This window comes from Pleurodeles waltl, chromosome 7 (assembly GCF_031143425.1).
Source record: "Pleurodeles waltl isolate 20211129_DDA chromosome 7, aPleWal1.hap1.20221129, whole genome shotgun sequence".
Lineage (NCBI taxonomy): Eukaryota > Metazoa > Chordata > Amphibia > Caudata > Salamandridae > Pleurodeles > Pleurodeles waltl.
In genome coordinates this window covers 1,553,544,705-1,553,566,481 of record NC_090446.1, presented here as the reverse complement: position 1 = coordinate 1,553,566,481, position 21,777 = coordinate 1,553,544,705, and the positions used below count along the sequence as shown (strand labels likewise).

The 21,777-nt window shown below is 45.1% G+C and overlaps 1 protein-coding gene across 1 annotated transcript in view; it reads left to right on the top strand.

Moving 5' to 3' along the window:
• CXCR3 (C-X-C motif chemokine receptor 3) overlaps positions 1 to 15,654 on the top strand; it is a 52,792-nt gene extending 37,138 nt beyond the window's left edge. Inside the window, exon 2 of the mRNA XM_069201473.1 lies at positions 14,193 to 15,654. Within this exon, the coding sequence (XP_069057574.1) occupies positions 14,193 to 15,284 (1,092 nt within the window). The 3' untranslated portion in view covers positions 15,285 to 15,654. The remainder of the gene's footprint in view (positions 1 to 14,192) is intronic.
• Positions 15,655 to 21,777: the final 6,123 nt, after the last annotated feature.

Here is a 21,777-nt window from a genome sequence, read left to right as displayed (position 1 = left end):
GGAGGCGAGTTTTATGCTAGTTTAAAGCTTGTTGACAACCAACTGTGCTATGTTCAGAACTGGTTTGAAATAGAACCTTTTGAAGGTAGAATCTGATGACCAGTCTGCTGCATTAATGATGTCTTCCAGACGAGCACCTAAGTGGAATGCCTTAGAGGCCATAGCTCCACGAGCACCAAAAAGGGAAAGATCACTGCCCGCTTCTGCATGACCCAACGAACCCAGCGAGCAATGGTAGGAGAAGAAGCAGCTCTATGAGGTTTACGTAATGAAATAAGGAGTTGATCTTCACCAGGAGGACGGAGTTCAGAGGACATGTCCTCGTATGCTTTAAGGCATTGTACCTCGCATAGTTTTGGAGCGTCAGGAAAAGACGGATAAGAGATAACCCTGGTATTAGTTTTTGTACGTCTACCTACTGTAAACGAGACTCCTGAAGGAGAAAAGGACCTATGGGAAATGTTGGGAGCACGAACATCAGAGACCCTTCTACAAGAAACCAGACAAAGTAGCATGGCTAACTTAGCCGAAAGCTCCTTTCTGGAAAGGTAGTGATTATGTTGCCAAGATAGGAAGAGGTTCAAAACTTGATTAACATCCCAAAGGAAAGAATACCGGGGTTCCGGATGCAAAGAAAGTCTTATACTCCGAAGAAGATGACACACCAATTTATGTTCACCAACAGGGAAACTATCGACCACTATGTGTCCAGCTGAAATAGCGGATCAATAAGTATTAGTAGAACGATAAGCTAAACCTTTGGAAGCAAGGTCAGCAAGGAAGTTAAGGACATGAACTATATGTGTTTCCACGGGATTAAAACCCCTTCGCAAACACCAGCGGGACCATCTTCCCCACGCAGATCTGTAGCGTTTACAAGTGCTGGGGGCCCATGCTTTGGATAATAATTCCTCAGCCTGCTGAGAAAGTCCCGGGACCGACCAGCGTCCCCAGAAATCCGCCACGCCATCAAGGAAAGAGAACCCTCGAGGACCATCTGATGAGGTGTACCATTCGGACTGAGAAGAAGCGAGGGAAACAGGGGGAGTCGGATTGGAGAATCCCAAGAAAGTTCCAGAAGAACCGGAAACCACACTTGAGACCTCCAGAGTAGAAATGCATCCGTAGCTGTTGCCAAAGGATCTGGCCTCCAACTGAAGAATCTGGGAATCTGGTGATCCAACCTGGAAGCAAAGAGATCAATCGAGAGCGGTCCCCAAAGTTGGGGCAGAGAGAAAAACACTTCCGGATGAAGTTTCCATAGACTGGAATCGTTGAGGTGTTGAGAATGAAAGTCCGCAATCTGATTCTGGCTTCCAGGGAGATACTGTGCTGTCACAGATACCCAATGGTCCAGGCAATACTGCCAAAAACTGGACGCCAGATTGGAAAGTGTTTTGGAGCGAGTGCCACCGAGATGATTGATATATCGGACTGCCGAAATATTGTCCATCTTCAAGAGGACGTTCGACTTGATAGAATCCTTGGTCCAACATTTGACCGCAAATGAACCAGCTAGTAATTTGAGACAATTTATATGTAAGCTCTGTTCTTGTAGTGACCACGTCCCTCCAGTAGAGAAATTGCCACATCGAGCACCCAAGCCTACTCTGCTGGCATCTGACTCTATAACCAAATCTGGAGCCGTGCCGAAAATAGCTCTGCCATTCCAGGCTTTCATATGTGAAACCCACCAATGAATTTCTTCTACCACCTCTTGTGAAAGGATCACTTTTTGAGAGTACGATAGGCGTTTGCGCAGGTGGGTTGCCTTGAGACGCTGAAGAGCTCGGTAATGCAGTGGACCCGGGAAAATTGCCTGAATAGAGGAGGAAAGAAGTCCTATGAGGCGGGCAATCTGACACAGAGAGACTTTCTGTTTGACCAAGGTACGACGTAGTTCGCGACGTATCATCTTGCGGGAAGGAAGGCTTAGAGTTGCGGATACCGAATCGAAAGAGAAACCTAGAAAGACCAGTTTTTGAGAAGGGATTAAAAGAGACTTGGCCTCGTTTATGATGAACCCTAGGTTTTGCAGCAAATTGACAGTTGTCTGTAGATGAGTTGAAAGTTGTTTGGGACACTGGGCCAGGAGTAAAATATCGTCGAGGTAAACAATTAATCGAATTCCCTGAGCTCTGAGAACCTTGGTGAAACACCATAGGGCCGAGGAAAGACCGAATGGAAGGGTAGTGAATTCGAAAGTTTAATTGCCAGAGAAAAACTGAAGAAAATGTCTGTGGGGTGGATAGACAGGAATGGTAAGGTAGGCGTCCTTTAAATCGAGACAAGCCATCCAATCTAGAGGGCGCAAAACATCTTGAAGAAGGTCGATTCCTTCCATTTTGAAGTGGCGATACACAAGCCACTCGTTGAACTCTTTTAGATTGATGACCGGTCGACGACCGCCATCTGTTTTGTCCACTAGGAAGACATTGCTTATGAAACCCCTCGGATGTGGGATTGTTGGACAGATGGCCTGTTTTTGTAGTAAATCTGAAATGTCGGTGTCTACTAAAAGGGAGTCCTGCGAAGAGAACACTAGGGGCTTAGGAAGTGAAAACTGTGTGGGAGTTCCCACAAATTCTATATGGAAGCCTTGAATTGTTTGTAAGACCCATGCATCTTGTGTAATTTGATTCCATTTGTGGATAAAACTCACCAAACGACCCCCTACTTTTAGAAGGGAAGAAGGGAGAACACTTACCGTAAGAGGTTGTTTATGAAGATCCTCTGCCACCACGATGTCTGAAGCGTCTGGCCCTTGTCGGTTAGAAGTTGGCAAAGCAGTTGTGATCTTGGAACTGTGCCTGCCTGGAGCCTTGCCCCCTGAAGAAGTTGGTTGATTGTGGGCAGCCGGACGAGCGGCCCCTTCCTCAACCGGCCCAATGGAAAATTTGAGTGGGAAAAACCTTTTTCATTGAGGAGTGTGCCTTGTCCAGGGATGTGAAAGTATTAACAAACTTCCCTAATTCCTTTATGAAGGGTTCACCAAACAAACCTCCTTGCGCTACTGGACCTGCTTCAGAATCAGCCAGATCCCCCAGTTTGGGGTCCACTTTAATTAATAAAGAACGTCGGCGTTCGGTGGAAAGGGCGCAGTTAGCATTTCCCCAAAAAACTATAGCGTGTTGTGCCCAGCCTGAGAGAACCTCAGGAGAAATTATAGTACCAGAAGCCTTAGCATCTTCTGCCATGTCCAAAATCTTTGTCAAAGGTCCCAAGACATCAAGAAGTTTGTCTTGACATGCTCTCCAAGACCTATCAATTCCTTTCTTAGGGTCCTTTATAAATTTTTTAAGAAAGGTAGACATCCTGGGGTCTAATTGTGGAGTGATGGCTACCTTGTCCGCCAAAGATGGTCGTGGACACTCTGCTCGAAGGCAATTACGAGAGGCTTTCTCCAGCGGTTTCCTTATACGTCCCGCAACATAAGATGCCACCTTGTCAGATGGCGCCCATTCAGACGATCTAGGATGGATAATATCATCTGGATCCAACATGTCTGAGATTTGAGGAGCAGATTGCGATCCAGAGGGAAGCCAAGCTCTGGATGGACTGGCATCTGCTTCTTGATCCCCAGACGAATCACTGTGAGGGAGAGTTGGTGACAGAGGCCTTGAGGAAAGTAGAGGAAATGAAGAATCCAAAGAGTAACTAGAGAATTCCTAACTCTATCAAAGAGGTGCTGACCAAGGAACCGGATGCCGCAGCTGAACCACACTCCACCCAACAGACAAGGAGGACAAACCCTGTAAGTGTGCCAAGTTTGGTGGCACTGTGCCCTCCAGTGGCCAAACCGTGCAATAGCCCTTGGTACTGGTAACCTCACATCGGACACCTAGAAGGACAGTCCATTCCAGACTATAAAAGGAGCAGGAGGAAGCCTCAGTCAAGCAACTTCAGTTACCATCTGGACCTCCCACTAGAGTGCCCCTGCTGACCTGCAAGCGACTCTCAAAGAGACCTACCTCCAGCTTCCAAGGGCACCTTTGTGCACAGCTCCTGGCTCACTGATTCGCTCTGCGCCCAGCCGCCCTGTGCCCTGCACTGAAGTTTCAGCTGTGCCATATGAGTCCCCCACCCCCTGTGACTTTTGACACTCCAAAGGGACCCAACGGACTTACCTTTGTCCACCTGTGAAGTGCTTTTCCAAGTGGTCCCCACACAGTGGCCTGGCACCAGATTCAAAGACTTTCTGCAGCTGCTCCTGCCGAAACCGTAATCCGGCCGAACCTCTCTAGATGGTACATAGTGCCCACCATCGACCTCGACATATCTGCAAAAGGAGACATTGTTAAACGCATTGCATGATTTTATGTGAATTTTCTAAGTATTTTCTCCATGAATTACACACAAAAAACTGCCTTTATTAAAACTTCAAAAATTCATAACTTAAAAAGAACTTACCCGATTTTGATGATCTTGGACTTAAACATTTTATAAAAATCTGAAGAACTTTTGTAAATTGGTCTTGAGTTATTTTGAGCGTGTGGTCTCATTCATTGATACTGTGAGTACAACAAATGCTTTGCACTTCCCCAAGATTGGCCTAACTGTACACCAACGTCAGGTTGCTTGGACGCTCTGCACAGTGTGCCTAGCTTTGCAAACTGCATAGAGGGCCAGCCTCCTACAGAAGGGTGAACAGAGAAGAACACTAGTGTCGAGTGATTGGACAGAAAAGAACAGTAGAGACGAATGATTGAACAGAGAAGAATACTAGTGTTGAGTGATTGGACAGAAAAGAATACTAGTGTTGAGTGATTGGACAGAAAAGAATACTAGTGTTGAGTGATTGGATGGAAAGGAACACTAGTGACAAATGATTGAACAGGAGAGAACACTAGTGACGAATGTTTGAACAGAGAAGTACACTAGTTTTGAGTGATTGGACAGAAAAGAACACTAGTGACGAATGATTGAACAGAGAAGAACACTAGTGTGCTAAGTTCATTCAGATACTACAGTCCTGGTAAATTGTTTGAAACTTTTATTTTGGATACAGAAATACAGACCACTGGGCTCTCTAGCCCCCTTCTGAGTGTCTCCTACTTCTCTCTCCCAGCACCTCTAGAAGCCCAACACCAAAGATACCACCAGCCAAGGTTCCCTCTTTACGCTAGATATAGCACACCCCCATACCAAACATAGCAACAAAATATTTACAGTAAATTCAAGCAAAACAAAATAATGCTAAATAATGCATAAAAAAACTGAAGAAAGAAGAGAAAACAGATTATAAATACACTATATATGGAAGAAAACAAATCTCAACCATAGAAATTTTCCACCTAACAATACTTACAGGCGAGATAAAACTAATCACCTCTTACATGTGATAATCACTTTGTCAAAGAGGTTTCTTCTTAAACGCCCTTCTTGGCCAGATAAAACCAGAACCTCCAGTGCCAACATAATTAACAAACTCATTGTTGGAACGCGTGGAGATGCGCACATTACCACGCTTCACACATCTGGACATATGCCACACTTCAGCAGAATCAAGGACCACCACATTCTTCTCAACTACACCACACTGATCAAGAAAGGACCCGAACATCCAGACCAACCTTAGCTTATGGCAAATGGAATGCTCTCTCTACTTGTTTCACATGTTGTTTTAATAAAACTTTATGACATTGGGCCCATGGGCCAGGCAAGAGTCAGAATTGTTTTGCCTTTTTTTAAGTAGTGTGGAGACCCAGTGCCCAGAGCATTTTTAAAGTTGGAAAGTGCTTGGGGGCCACCGCAGCCCTGCCGGCTCCCTGCCATCATCCTTCCTGGGGGCAGTGGGAGACAGCATTGGTCTCACCACGCACAAGCAGTTTTATTTTGCTCCCACCGGGCGGAAGCATTTCTATGTTTCCCTGCCTGCGAGAGCGCAGGTCAGAAGAGACTTCTCTACTCCCGCCCAGCGCTTTCTGCTGCAAATGGTTGAGAGAATGTTAGGCGTCCCTGCCTGCACTCCAGGGAAACCATGGTGTCCCAGCGTAGTATGGCTTGGAGGGGGGAGTTCATGCCCCCTTCCCCAATAATGTTCATCAGCCCTGGAGGATGGGGTCCTCGGGGCCTCAAGGAGTCTCGGGGAGGAGGGCCGCATCCCTTCAACTTTATTTTTAGCTCAGCCTTTGGGGATGGGGTCCCTGGAGCCTGGAAATGGCCTGGAGAGAGAGCTGCACACCCCTCACCTTATTTAGTGTATCAGTCCCAGGGAATGGGGGCCCTAGGGTATGGAACTGGCCTATGGTGGCTAGGCTGTATGCCCCACTCCTTTAATTTACAAAATGGCCATGGGAGAGGGGGTCCCCGGCACTCAAGGAGGCCAAGGGAGGGGGGCTTCACACCCCTTCCCCTATTACATACCTTGCGCCGCCCACTCCCCCGGGTCCTAGCCCACCCGTCATTTTTTTAAAGCGCGTGAGCGTGCACTTTTTAAAAAATATATTATTGCGGATCCTCTGAAAATTTGTGGTAAAGATGTTTTAAATGTACTTCGCCTAGCAGGGAAGGTCCTGGAACTCCCACACCCCTTCCACCAGTCTTGGGGGGCATGGTATCCCTACCATGCCTCATTATGGATTTTTTATACTTTTTTTCAGGACGGGGGACTAAGCCCAGAGTTCTGAAATGGCTGCATTGCATCTTTCTTGATATGGTAGCAGCCAATCAGATCTTATCTCTAGATCTGTCAGCTCCACGGATTCTGAAGTATCTATATTTTTCACTCTTAACTTCTGAAAAATGACTGTTCGGAAGTACACCAAATTACAACAAGCACGGTTTCTGGAGCAAGCTCTTACTTTCAATTTCTGACAAATTTGGTGCAATTGCGTTCAGCCGTTCTGGCTGTAGATGAGTCTAATTTGCCTGTGAAAAAATGAATGCAGGAACCATGTTTTGGGACTCCCTCTTTTCTGGGCCCCCTCTTGACGGATCACCCTGACCAAGTGCTTAATTTGTAAATAAAAACATGCCGGTGCCCAAAGCCCTCCTCTTAAACACATGGCTGCTGCAATTAAATGTGTTAACATGGAATACTGAGGCAGCGTAATCCTGAAGCCATCTCCGGCCTCTTCAATCCATTTAAAGCCACTCCCTGCCCCTTTAGCTCACTCTAGCAGCTTTCTATTTTCTCCCTTTGTGACACTTTTTCGTTTTTCCCTTCCTCCGTCTTTCCCATACGTGTCTTTTGCTCGCAGCAAATGCTTGAGGCAGAAGAATAAGCACCGCCCCTCAAAAATAAGTGCCGGTGCTCAGCACCGGAAACAACAAGCACAAATTAAGCACTGCCCTGACACTTTCCAGGCAGGAGCTCATGTGGGTGAAGTTTCTTTTGGGAAAGTATTATGAAGATTGCCAAATGGTGCCAAAGTTATTAGCAAACCAAAAAAAGATTTTTCTGTGGAACGTGGTCCTATACATATTCAGTGAAAAAAACCAAAGGCCAAAGTAACATTATAGTTAGGTGAATGTCAGTGACAACATTAATGTTTTGAAGTTAAAAAAAACACAGAAATGTACCAGTTATAGTTACCTGACTTAAGCATAACCTGTGCCCCCGCCAGGCACTGCTTATGACCTCACATATTACATCCCTCATGACATGTTTTATGACATCATATATGACATCACTGATGACATTATCCAATGATTGTGTTAGTTTGGTTTATAGTTTACATAGTGACGAGTATCTACCATACTACTTTTCTACCTATTTTTTTCTTTTTACAGACTGTGTCCAGCTAATAGGTGTGTTTACAAAACCCATCTGCTCCTAATCCACTGTAGCTGTGTCGAGACCTTGAACACTTTATAATGTTTGTATTCCAGTGTAACTCTGTGTGCAGGTGACAGCTGACGACATATGTTCAGCATGTTTTACACACGTTTATGTACTACCTACTAAGTATTGTAAGCAGCCTTGAGTGATAAGACAGAATCATCTCAGCGTGACTATTTCTACTTAGCATAGAAGACTGTGTGTACCAGGTACTAACCTGTGTACCTGTTTTGCTTCAGAAGACGTGCTCTCTGTAAAGTTTTCATCATAGTATAAAGTCTGCACGATCTTCAGCACCTTCAGACCGTGGTTATTCTAAGCAAATAGTGTTTATTTTAACAACTGTTGCATAGAGTCTACACTGCTCTTAGTAGATACTTTACAATACTCTGTTGTGTATTTCTCATGTGGGTTTCACTGTCTGCAAACAGTCTGGTACAGGATAAACTCTCAACACCACAAAATAGAAATGATGGACGGAGTGTTGAAACTTTTCAAACACTCACCCCCAGTCACTGATCTGGGTTTAATCCATCATTATGTTGCTCGCCACGTCACCCAGTTTGGACTCAGCAAATCGGTCTTGACCCTGCTCCCCACGGCTGGGCCCAAACTGGGGTGGCATGGTGGGGGTTTGATACAGATAAAAGATGTCCGTATTAGTGGAATAATTTTGGAACAGACGTTGAGTATCTTGACGAACTTGGCGTTGTCAGAACTGTCGGATACGTGGTGAATGCTGTGTGCAGTGAGAGTTACTCATACATCCCAGTTAATGGTTGTTATGAACTTGGTACCCGTGGAGTGTACAGTTTAGGGTGAAGGTTGGCTCATCTGAGGGGGTTGTTTATAGGATGGCTTGAATGATGCGTCAGATAATTACGATCTCTTTCATGCCTCTCATCCCATGCTAGTTTGCAGAGTTCTGTTTAGAAAAGAATCATGAATGATGTCATCAGTGATATCATAAATAACGTCATAGAACATGTCATGAGGATTGTAATATGGGCGGTCATGAGCAGTGCATGGCAGGGGCCGAGTTAGCGCTGCTGACTATAACTGGTGAATTTCTCTCTTTTTCAGTTCGCAATGTTAAGGTTGTCACTGACATATTCACCTAAGTACAACATTACTTTAATCTTTGTTCTTTCCTATTAATTTCTAGGTTTTAAAGAAAATGTAAAGTAATATTTTATAATGGTACTGGAAGCCCATGCACAGCAGCCAGGCCCTGTGCTCATCTCACCTGGAGTCATACATTGGGCACCGGGTGATGGGGTCCTGGGGCGGAAAAAAGCCCACGGAGGGGGGCCATGCGTCCCCTCCTCCTAATTAATACATTGGGACCTGGGGAATTTTGGTCCCTGGGACCAGAAACGGTTCGGTGAGGGATTGTGTCAAGGAAATAGAAGGGAATCAGGTGATACAGAAGAGAGTCAGGGATAGAGAAGGTGGGAAGAAATTGAGGCACTGCAGGAGATAGTCAAGGAAGGGGAGAAAAGGAGGAGCTACGGAAGCGTGCCATGGAAAGGAAAGAAAAGGAGGAGATTTGCAAGAGTGTCTGGGAAAGTGGGGAGAAATAGAAGAGATATGGAATAGAGTCAAGGAAAGGAGAGAAATGAAGAAGATACAGACGAGTGTCAGGGAAACATTGGGAAGAGGGGAAATTAAGGAGATACAGAAAAAAGCCAAGGAAGTTAAAAACAGAAGAGCTACTGAGGAGAGACAAAGGGCCAGATGTACAAGAGCCGTGCACTTCTTAGTGCGACACCTGTGTCAATTTTCTTACGCTAAGGCAGCGTTAAGGTGGCCTTTTGCCTCCATCATTGCACCACTTTGTAACCCCTTGCGCCACTTTATGCCTGTGCCAGGCACAATTAATGCAAGGCGGTGTTCTCACGCAGGGAGGCTTGAAATATTGGCGCAGTGAAATTTACAACATTTCACTGCACAATTTTTAGCGTCATTTTTAACGCCTGCCTAAGGCTCCCATGGGCCTCCCTTTACTTTGCCGGATTAGCGCCACAATTTGAAGGGAAGAGGGCGCAAGAAAAGTGGCACATCAAAGCTGATGGACCACTTTCCTGTAAGTCTGACCCAAAGGGTTTGGAGACCCTCACGGTTGATTTGCCGCGCTCTATGAATGTTTGATCGGTTGATTGATTGGAGTGTGGAGAACATTAGGAGATATGAGAGAGTTGAGGAAAGGGGAGAAATGTAGATAAACAGAGGTGATATGAAAGACATGAAAAAGGGAGGAAAAGAGGGGACACAAGAGTCGTGGAAAGAAAGAGATGATGCCGAATAGAGTTAAGGAAGGCAGAACAATGGAGGAGATATGGAAGCGAGCCGGGCAAAGGAAAAAAAAGAGAGGGAATTGCAAGAGATTCCTGGGAAGTGGAGAGAGAGAAGATGTGAAGGAGTCATAGAAAGGAGGCGATAGAGATGAGAGTCATGGAAAGTGGAAAGAAAATGAGAAGACAATGGAATAGATTCAAAGAAAAGAGAGAAATGAATGAGATATGGGAGAGAGGCATGGGTGGAAAAAAAGGAGAACATTTTGTAAAGAGTCTGGGAAAGCGGTGAGAAATAGAGAAGATGTGAATGACTGCAGGAAAGGGAAGAAAGGGAGCACAAACAGAAAAGAGAGAAAAAGCTAAAGTAGGAGAAGATCTTGAATAGAGTTAAAGAGAGGGGTGAAGAGACAATATAGAAGGCAGAGAAGGTGGCAGAAAAGGAGGAAATTTTGGAGCGAATAACTGAAAGTGGATAAAACTACGAGAAATGAAGAAAGCCGAGGAAGTGGAGAAAAAAGACACTCCAAAGAGGGCCAGACCAGATGTGGGGAAAGGAGGAGGTACAGAAGCGAGCAAAGGAAAGACGAGAAACGGAGGAGATTTGGAAGGGGGTCGAGAAATAAAGAGAAAGGGATAAGATATGGAAGAAAGCAAAGAAAGGGGAAAACAGGGAGATAAAGAAGACAGACAAACAAAGCCTAGAGGAAATGAGGGGACATGGAAGAGAATCAGGAGAGAGGAAGGAGCGGCAAAAGGGATGATAGCAGGTGAAACGGAAGAGAGGCTTGGAAAGTGAAGAAAAAGTGGAGCATTGAGAGAGAGTCTGACTAAGTGGGGAGAAAAGGAGGAGACATGAAGGAGTTATGGAAAGGGGAAAAAGGAGGAGACGAGTTATGAAAGGGGAGAAAAGAAGGAGACATGAAGGAGTTATGCAATATGGAGATACGGAAGAGAGCCAAGAAAGGGAAGAAAAGGAGTAGATACGGAAGAGAGCCAGGAAAGGGGAGAAAAGGAGGAGATACGGAAGGAAGCCAAGAAAGGGAGAAAAGGAGTAGATATGGAAGAGAGCCAAGAAAGGGAAGAAAAGGAGTAGATACGGAAGAGAGCCAAGAAAGGGAGAAAAGGAGTAGATATGGAAGAGAGCCAAGAAAGGGAAGAAAAGAAGGAGATACAGAAGAGAGCCAGAAAGGAGAGAAAAGGAGGAGATAAGGGAGGAGTTATGGAAAGAAGAGAAAAGGAGGAGATTTGGAAGGGAGTCAGATGAAGTGAGGAGAGCAGGAGGAGACGTAGAACCGAGTCAGGGAAAGAGGAGAAAGGCAGAAGATACAGAAGAGGCTGGGAAAGGAAAGAAAAGGGTTGATGCAGAAGAGTGTCATGAAAAGAAAGAACACGAGGAGATACAGAAGAAAGTCAGACAAAGCTCAGAGAAAGAGGAGATATGGAAGAGAGTGGAGAAAGTGGAGAAAAAGAGGCAGGGAAGAGAGTCAGTGAAAAGGTAGAAAAGAGCAAGATAGAGAAGAAAGCCAACGAAAGGAAGAAACAAAGTGATACGAAGAGAGTCTGAGAAAGTGTGGAGAAAAGGAGCCGGTATGGAAGAGGGTCGGAGAAACATGGGACAAGGAGGAGACATGTGATTGACTCATGGAAGAAAATGAGGCCTATTTAAAAAAGTAAGGGAAAAGACAAGAAAGGAAGAGATCTGGAAGAAAGTCAGGGAAAGAGAAAATGAGAAAAGGTAACCAAGCAAGAACATAGGGATTAAGAAGAAAAGTAAAGAGAGACCCGAGGAAAGATGTAGATAAAATGGTAAAAATTTTTAAAAGAGAACATGAGGAAGACTGAGAGGAAGGATGAATGAGGCCCTTGAGTGCACAGCTGGGAAAATTGTGAGAAAGGGTGAGAGAGGCAGAGAGAAAGAGAAAGAGAGAGCGTGAGGGAGAGAGAGAGAGTGAGTTTCTGAGAAATGAGACACAGTGGAGAGTGAGGACCTGAGAGGGAGGGGAAGAGAACAGAGCAGCGAGAAAGCCAGAGGGAGAGAAAGGGAGCAGGAGAGGGAGATGGACTTAGCTTTAAATATTTGAATGTTTATTTTTGAGTTAAATAATTTGTTAATATTTTCCATGTACTTTGCAGTGCCCATCTCTCTTCTTACTGCAGGGCAGTCTCCATTTTATAAAGTAGAAGAAAAAATAAAAAAAATTATTTAACTTAAAATTAAATTTTAAAATATTTTTATGTTAAATATTTTTCTCAATTCTTGTTATGTATTTACATTAAACGTAGAACAAAATAGAAAAAAATGTACAGTGTTATTAAATTGATTGCAAAGAAAAACCTTTAATAATGGAAATATATTCAAATAAATTACAATTACTTTTCTGAAGTTCAAATTGAAAAATAAATTCCTACTTGAAGAAAAACATATTTTTAATGTGCATTAATAATTGGTAAAAGTGATGTTTAGAATTGATTAAAATTAATGTAATTAATTATGTTCAATAAATTATATCCTATGTTGTTTTAATTCTCTTCCTCCATTTTTCTATGGGAGGGGTTTGCAGCACCAGTGGTAGCCATGTGTAGTGCTAGACTTACTACAAATGTGTGAGTTACCACAAAAGTGTAAGTAACTACAAAAGTGCAATTTGTGAATATGGAAAAGTAGTGAACTTACTCAAAAGTTTAAACTTAGTCAGAAGCTCAAATTACCTTCGTGAATCAGACCCTCTAGCCCGTATTCATACTTTTTGGCGCAAAACTGCAGTTTTGTGTCAAAAGTAAAATGCCTGCTTGTGTCATTCCAGAGCGCCAGTCGGGCACCAAGTTTATGGAATTCCGCAAGCCAGTGCAAAGGGTGGGCTAGCGTCTTGGTGAATGACGTTAGCAGGGTGGGGTTGGCGGTATGGAGAAAGGCAGTTTTGCACCAAAAAAAAATGACGCTAGGCTGGTTAGAGGCAAAAAAAATGCCTTTAACCAGCCTAGCGTCATTTCCTGATGCAAAACCATCTATACTACATGACTCCTATCTTAGAAAAGGCAGGAATCATGCCCACCACTCCAACGGCCAGCTCAGGGTCCCCTGGGCATGGCCATTGCACCCAGTGCCATCTAGGGGGGCCCATTTAAAAAAAATATTTACCTCTTCTTACCCTGCTTACCTGGGATGGGGTCGCCCCCCCTATCATCGGGTGTCCCTCTGGTGTGGGTGGGGTGATCCTGGGGCTTGGGGTGGGCACCTGTGAGCTCCTTCCATGGTTTTTGACCATGGAAATGGGTCCACAGGTACCCTAATGCCTACCCTGACCCAGGTGTTAAATAATGGCACTAAGCAGGCTCAGTGCCATTGTTTAGGCCCGCCTCCCTCCGTGCACCTTTTTTGCACAGGAGGATAAATAAGGCACAAGGGCAGTGCTTAATTTGTAAATAAAAAGGTGCCTGTGCTCAAAGCCCTCCTCTTAAAAACGGAGCTGCTGCAATTAAATGTGCGAACACGGAATACTGAGGCAGAGTAATTCTGAAGCCATCTTGGGCCTCTTCAATCCATTTAAAGGCACTCTCTGTCCCTTCAACTCACCCTTGCAGCTTTCTGCTTTCTCCCATTGTGACGCTTTTTCGTTTTTCTCTTCCTCCGTCTTTCCCATTTGTGTCTTTTCCTCGCAGTAAATGCATGAGGCAGAAAAAATAAGCGCTGGCCCGCAAAAATAAGTGCCGGTGCTCGGCACCGGAAACAACAAGCACAAATTCAGCACTGCACTAGAGGCTTTGAGTCTTTTTTCGGACGGGAACACCTACCTTGCATCTCATTGATGCAAGGTGGTTTCACGCATCCAAAAATGACTTTAACCCCAATAAGATGCTAAACGGGTCTAGCGTCAAAATATAAATATGTAGTTCAGTTTGTGCTGAATTTGCATTTAAAAAAATGATGCAAATCTGGTGCAAAAATAGTATAAATATGCCCCCTAGTGTGCGATGTTACGGACGGAGAGTTTATCATGGAGCACGGTGTGGAGGTCCTCTGTGAGAAATGAACAGAGGGAGGGCTCAGCATTGCTTGATAGCGTCATCGTAGAACAGAATCATTAACACTTTGCATCTTTTTTTATCCTTAGAATATCCTAAACAAGGTCACATTTGAGTTTTCGGGATCTGAAGAGTATTTTGAGAACAGCACCGGATATGATGACTACAATGTGTCTGACCTATGCTGTGCCCTTGTGCCATGCTCTTTTGAGAAGACGTTGGAGTTTAACAAGGTCTTCCTCCCTCTTTTCTACACCTTCATCTTCCTCCTTGGACTCCCTGGGAACCTACTGGTTGTTGAGGTACTGCGGCGGTACAAGCAGGGCCTGGCCAGCACCGACACCTTCATCCTGCATCTGGCCTTCGCAGACATGTTGCTCCTGCTGACGCTGCCCTTCTGGGCTGTGCAGGCTGTCTCAGGCTGGGTTTTCGGCACAGCTCTGTGCAAGGTCATTGGAGCAGCCTTCTCCATCAACTTCTACTCAGGCATATTCCTGCTCGTCTGCATCAGCTTTGATCGCTACCTCTCCATAGTCCACGCTGTGCAGATGTTCAAGAGGCAACGGACTCGCATCGTCCACCTCAGCTGTGTTTCTGTGTGGGGCATGTGCCTTGTTCTGACCATACCCGACCTTGTGTTTCTGCAGGTGGTGCATGACCATCGACAGAACACCTCAGAGTGCCAGCCCAACTTTAACCACAAGTATCTGACCTCCATGCGCTTCCTCTACCACGTAGTGGGCTTCTTCCTGCCGCTGCTGGTCATGCTCTACTGCTACGCCCGGATCGCGCACACTCTGCTGGGCTCCCAGGGATTCCGGAAGCAGAAAGCTCTGAGGGTCATAGTAGCTTTGGTTGTGGCCTTTTTTTTGTGTTGGGCCCCTTATAACCTGGCTGTGCTGATGGACTCCATGCTGAGACTCAATGTCCTCACTCGTGACTGCAAGCTAGAATCTCACATCGATATAGCCATCTCCGTCACGGCCACCCTGGGGTACTTCCACTGCTGCCTGAACCCCCTTCTGTATGCCTTCATTGGCGCCAAGTTCAGAAACACCTTCCTGGAGCTTCTCTCGCATGGTGGCTGCATCAGTAGTGAACTTATGAAGAAATGCCTCAAACCTCAGCGCAAGAACTCCAACTGGTCAGACAGCGGAGACACCTCTTTTTCAGGGATCTAAACAGGTCCCCCCATTTCACTGGCCTATCCCTTTCAAGGCTGGTGAATGGCTAAAACTTGGACAACCAATCAGGAGGACCAATGGACGCCAATCTTTGGTATTATCCATCACCCCAAACTCTAGTTCTGAAGAACAACACCTCATGGTGGTTGACCCCCCCCCTTTAAGGTGCCCCTCTATACATAAAATAGATGATATATGGTCAGTATGTTGTGAAATCTGCCTTGTGTATAGGTCAGCAGAGCCCTGCAGAGTTTTTCTTTCCTTTCCGTACATCTGCTGCAGTCCATGAAGGACTAGGGAGGAAAGCTTCATTTGAATTCACACATCCCTCAGTTTTCATGAATAAAAGTTTGCTTTGTAACCAAAAGGCCTTTGGTTTTAAAGGTAGACCTTAAAACACGTATCTGTCTCAGATAAGGCGACTTGAAACGCACAAAATAAAATCATGATGAATGGGCTGAATGGGTTGCGGATGTGGGGTAATGCGGATACATGCGGACACATGATTCTAAGTACACATTTCTGTGGTAGGAGGGATCTGGAAGGATCTGTCAGAAGGAAGCAGCTGCAGGAGAATTGGCCAGATCAATAACTTTAGCTCACACTATTGTATCGATCATGACAGACAATAGAAACATATTTATGTATCAATGGCATCTAATGCATTTAGGAACATTTAATATGTTTGAGAATTTGCAATTAAAACAACAGCTGTTGATGCAAACTCACAGAAGCCAATGAAGCTGCAGGCTTTTTTAAAAAAGATGAACAACAAGTTCAGCGTCTGAGATTCGTCTCCTATGGGGGAGGGCCCGTGATCTACAGTCGGGATCCAATGTGTGGTTCTAGTGATATTTTCTCACACTGGGACCAATGAGGAGTCAAGGCACCTGATGTTGACCCCATACCCCATGATGTTACTGCCCCATTAGTTCCTGTGAACATTCAAGACTTGTGGTTCTTGTCGACCATCTACTGTCCGCTTCTGGTGATGCTGTTACACATCGGTCCCTTTGCAGGTCAAGGGCCCAGGATGTTCACCCTGCACTCTAATCAGATTTCCAGAGATACTCTTAGCTCATCGGTCACATAAAGTTTTAGGGTCTGCGATCTATAACCAGATTCTGATCAGGTTTCTGTGTTGTAAATACTTAGGTCCCTTTGAAGTTTTAGGGTCTGGGATGTGCAGGCAGATTTTGACCAAGCTTCCGGTGGTATTGTTGACACTTTGGGAGCTTCTCTCCTGTGGGGACCCCTGATTTCTACCAGGTTTCCACCATCCATCACCCTTTCCACGTATCATGGTCTTAAGGACCCAAGTACTAGTCTGACACCTCTACCCTGGTGCAGACCGCCCTGGATCCTAAGCCCTGTGCTAGAGAAGTGCGGTGATCCCAGTTGAGGCCGAGCCGCTGGAATCTTCGCAGTCTGATTATCAGCTTCATTGGGCACTCAGAATAAATTCCAAATTACTGCTATCACCTACAGCCAGTGTGAGTTCAAGGTTCTGACCTGGAGGCTCTTTCTGATCACTGACTCCAGGCCAGGGCCAAAAGTGCACCCAGCGCTTCATCCTTTTGGAGTGTGGAAATGGACTGTGGTCCGTGCACAACAGCTTCTTCTCCCAAGCCAACCAGAAGTCACATTTGCTGGACCGACCAACAATAATTTTATGTTGGAAGGAGGTTGGTATAGTGACACAAACCCTGTCTTTTGCCTTTGACCACAAATTATGTGATACTGGGCAAAGCACATCACATCTCAGTGCCTTGTAGTGTAAATATAGGCAATGCATTCTATATGTTTGTACTATGTACATATGTGTGATGTAAATAATGACCCTACTGTGTAGTACTGTCCAATTTACACATTCTCACGCCCCCGTCCCCTCCCAGACTCTTCCCTGTACATCTCCTTATTTTTCAGATGCTTTTCTTCAAGGAATATGTTCTCTGTAATGCTCTCTTCTGCTCCAGGAACCCAGTTTGTTCTGCATCAAATAAATAAATGTACTGAATAAGTTGTTGTTGTTGTTGTTAGCTTTATTTCGGTAAAAACAAATACCATAAAAGCACACCACAAGTTCACGATTTTACAGAAAACAGGCTATGTATAAAAGTCCTCGAATATAAAACATTCTCCCTATAAAAGTTCGTACCATATTATAAAATTGTGCAAGAATGCAAAGTTTTTTGTAATAAATATCATAGATCAAGTATATACCTAACTAAAAACAATGAATAAGATAAAAGTAGAAAACGTTCCCATTTAAAACATATAAGAATATAAAAACATGGAATATTCATTGAACAATAGAGAATTGGTATATGCACACATGAAAATTCACAAGTAAGTTCCTCTATGACCACTCCCATCATCTGTTGATGGATTTTTTCCTGCTTTTTTAACACATTCAGTCTGCAATGCCAAATAGATTCTAAAAATGTTGCCAAACAGCAAGCCACTAAAACAGATGGATCAGACTTAAAAACTCTCAGAGCCAATAGGTAATTCCTAAAACCCATTTTTTTACATAATGGAATAATCCAAGAAGCCCTCTGTTTGTGGTATGCAAAACATTGGAAGAGGACATGGGTTATGGATTCTTCCCTGGCACGACCCATCGGGCATATCTTAGAACTACAGCTTGTATTGGACCATTTGTAAATTAGAGTGCGCAAAGGAAGAGAGCCTATCCTAAATCTGATATACAATGCACGTGCATGTGGGGAAAGTAAAGTGTCCATGTATCGCTCAGGTTCATAATGGCATTTGATTTGTAGAAAACTGCCAGTCATGGATGATGATGAGACTGCAGTCAATTGTGAGAATTGAGCATTAAGCCAGAATGCATCCTTCAGAATCTGTGTTGCCTTTTTTGGAATAGATAACGGATCCTTTCAGTATGTCCCCAAGCCAAGTGATGCAAAGGTCCGTTCCACATAAACACACCACTTAATTTTTGAGCTGGTGTTGGTATCTATCAGGTTAATTAGCCCGCATCTATAGGGAATAAGAGAATCTAGTGACCATAGGCGAATCCAGAACAACAGAGGCCTAAGAGCGGCAATCTGGTTAATTGGAGGCAAATTTAGATCCATTCGAATAGGAAGTGTTGGGGTACTGGAGGGAACTCTTAGCAGCATCTTTAGGAAAGAGTTTTCCACCCTTGCCAAATCATCTAAATTGCAGTGACCCCACAATTCAGCTCCATATAGAACCCCCACCCCCCCCCATTGCTTGCGATTTATATATTTCTATAGCGGGCGTCATGGCAGAACTGGGGGATCTAGCTGCAAATCTTACAATGCCACTCTCCCGTTGTTTGAAGCGCAGGGTTGCTTTCTGGAGGTGGGAGTGCCATTTATGTGTGTCTTCTAATTTCAGACCTAAATAGTTGAAATCACCGACTCTTTCCAGTGTGGCACCTTCTAAGTAGATGGGTCTCCTCATTCTGCCTTTTTTGTCCCCAAACACCGTGCATTTAGTTTTTAGTCTGTTGATTTCCAGCCCATGGTCATTACAAAAGTCCATGAACCTCGAGAGCAGGGTTGAAAGGCCTGTGGCTGTTTGGGATATCAACAAAGTGTCATCAGCAAATAGGAGGCAAGGAATCTTCTGCCCTCCTATTTTAGCGGCGTCACTGGAACACTCCATGAGATAGGGGATACATGCATTCATGAATAGGAGGAATAATGTGGGGGTGAGTACACAACCTTGTCTCACGCCGCGGGCAGTGGGAAACTCTTCAGTTAGTTCACCTCGCGAACCCCATCTAATTCTGGCATAATTGCCAGTATAAAGGTCTCTGATAATATTTATGATAGAACAAGGAACTCCCAGTTTGTTCAAGACCTCCCACAGTTTGTAGCGGGGTACTAACTCAAAAGCTGATTTCAAATCGACAAATGCCACAAATAGGTGGCCTAGATCCACGTCAACAATTTTCCATTTGATGGAAATAAAACAGAAAATCTGATCTATTGTGCTGACCTTTTCTCTAAAACCCGCTTGGAGGTGGCTTAGGATTTGGTTTTCCACTATCCATTTCCTCAACCTGCTCAACAGTTGGTGGCAAAATATTTTTTGAAGATTATCAAGGAGACTGATAGGTCTGTAATTTCCTGGGGAACTTCTCTCTCCTTTCTTGTATATGGGCACAATTTTTGACTCTTTCCATGAGTCGGGATAGGATCTATTGGTCAGAATAGCATTGGAGACCCCATTAACGTACGGACTGCAGTTGTTCTGATCCGCTTTAAACATGTCTGAGGGGATCCCATCTGACCCTGGGGCCTTCCCTGCTTTTTGGGCAGTGATGGCCAACACAGTTTCTTTTAGTGTGAAGGGAGGCAAGGGAGTCACAGGCGAGTGAGATGCTGTCATCTCTCCAGGACTTGGTGCATCGCAATCCAGTGAGGAGCCATACAGTTCCATGAAATGGGAAAGCCAGACATCGGGGGTAATATGAGACTCTGGGTTGGATGCTCGATTCTAGTCACTATGAGAGACCAGGAGCCAGAATCGTTTAGAGTCGTGGACCTTAGCTGCCTCAGCTAGTTCGCTCCAGATCCCCTCTTCATTCTCAAGTTTGCTCGTTTTGCATGTTAGTACGTAGTGGCGCCTTGCGTTGGTAATTCCTAATCTATCCTTTGTCCTTAGCACCTTTATCAGGATGTTTTTAGCCTCTCTACACCTCTTGTTAAACCATTTACTGCTGGGTTGGACACAGGAGTTGGTCGGTGGCCTGACACATTTGGAGAACAATTCTTTCAAGATTGCGAAGAGGTCCAAATGGAGAGACGTGACTTCAAGTGGGGCAAATGTGAAGTGGTCATCGAATAACTGGTGGGTAGAAGTTAATGCACACAGTTTATCTTGAAGCTTATTAAATCTCTTAAAGGAGTCCCATCTGTAGGAGGCTGGACTGGCTTGTAGTGAGTACCAAGGGGTACTTGCACCTTGCACCAGGCCCAGTTATCCCTTATTAGTGTATAGGGTGTCTAGCAGCATAGGCTGATAGATAATGGTAGCTTAGCAGAGCAGCTTAGGCTGAACTAGGAGACGAGTGAAGCTCCTACAGTACCACTAGTGTCACTTGCACAATATCATCAGAAAACACAATACACAGATATACTAAAAATAAAGGTACTTTATTTTTATGACAATATGCCAAGGTATCTCAGAGTGTAAACTCAGTATGAGGATAGCAAATATACACAAGATATATGTACACAATACCAAAATATGCAGATATAGTATTAGAAAACAGTGCAAACAATGTATAGTTACAATAGGATGCAATGGGGACACATAGGGATAGGGGCAACACAAACCATATACTCCAAAAGTGGAATGCGAACCACGAATGGACCCCAAACCTATGTGACCTTGTAGAGGGTCGCTGGGACTATTAGAAAATAGTAAGGGTTAGAAAAATAGCCCACCCCAAGACCCTGAAAAGTGAGTGCAAAGTGCACTAAAGTTACCCAAAGGACATAGAAGTCGTGATAGGGGAATTCTGCAGGAAAGACACAAACCAGCAATGCAACAACAATGGATTTCCAGTCGAGGGTACCTGTGGAACAAGGGGACCAAGTCCAAAAGTCACAAGCAAGTCGGAGATGGGCAGATGCCCAGGAAATGCCAGCTGTGGGTTCAAAGAAGCTGTTACTGGACAGGAGAAGCTTAGGTTTCTGCAGGAACGACAAGGGCTAGAGACTTCCCCTTTGGAGGATGGATCCCTCACGCCGTGGAGAGTCGTGCAGAAGTGTTTTCCCACCGAAAGACCGCCAACAAGCCTTGCTAGCTGCAAATTGTGTGGTAAGGGTTTTTGGATGCTGCTGTGGACCAGGATGTCGCCAATTGCGTCAGGGGACAGAGGGTGCATCGAGCAAGACAAGGAGCCCTATCAGCAGCAGGTAGCACCCGCAGAAGTGCCAGAAACAGGCACTACGAGGATGCGTGAAACGGTGCTCACCCGAAGTTGCACAAAGGAGTCCCACGTCGCCGGAGAACAACTTAGGAGGTCGTGCAATGCAGGTTAGAGTGCCGTGGACCCAGGCTGGACTGTGCACAAAGGATTTCTGCCGGAAGTGCACGGAGGCCGGAGTAGCTGCAAAAGTCGCAGTTCCCAGCAATGCAGTCTGGCGTGGGGAGGCAAGGACTTACCTCCACCGAACTTGGACTGAAGAGTCACTGGACTGTGGGAGTCACTTGGACAGAGTTGCTGGATTCAAGGGACCTCGCTCATCATGCCGAGAGGAGACCCAGGGGACCGGTGATGCAGTTCTTTGGTGCCTGCGGTTGCAGGGGGACGATTCCGTCGACCCGCAGGAGATTTCTTCGGAGCTTCTAGTGCAGAGAGGAGGCAGACTACCCCCACAGCATGCACCACCAGGAAAACAGTTGAGAAAGCGGCAGGATCAGCATTACAGAGTTGCAGTAGTCGTCTTTGCTACTTTGTTGCAGTTTTGCAGGCTTCCAGCGC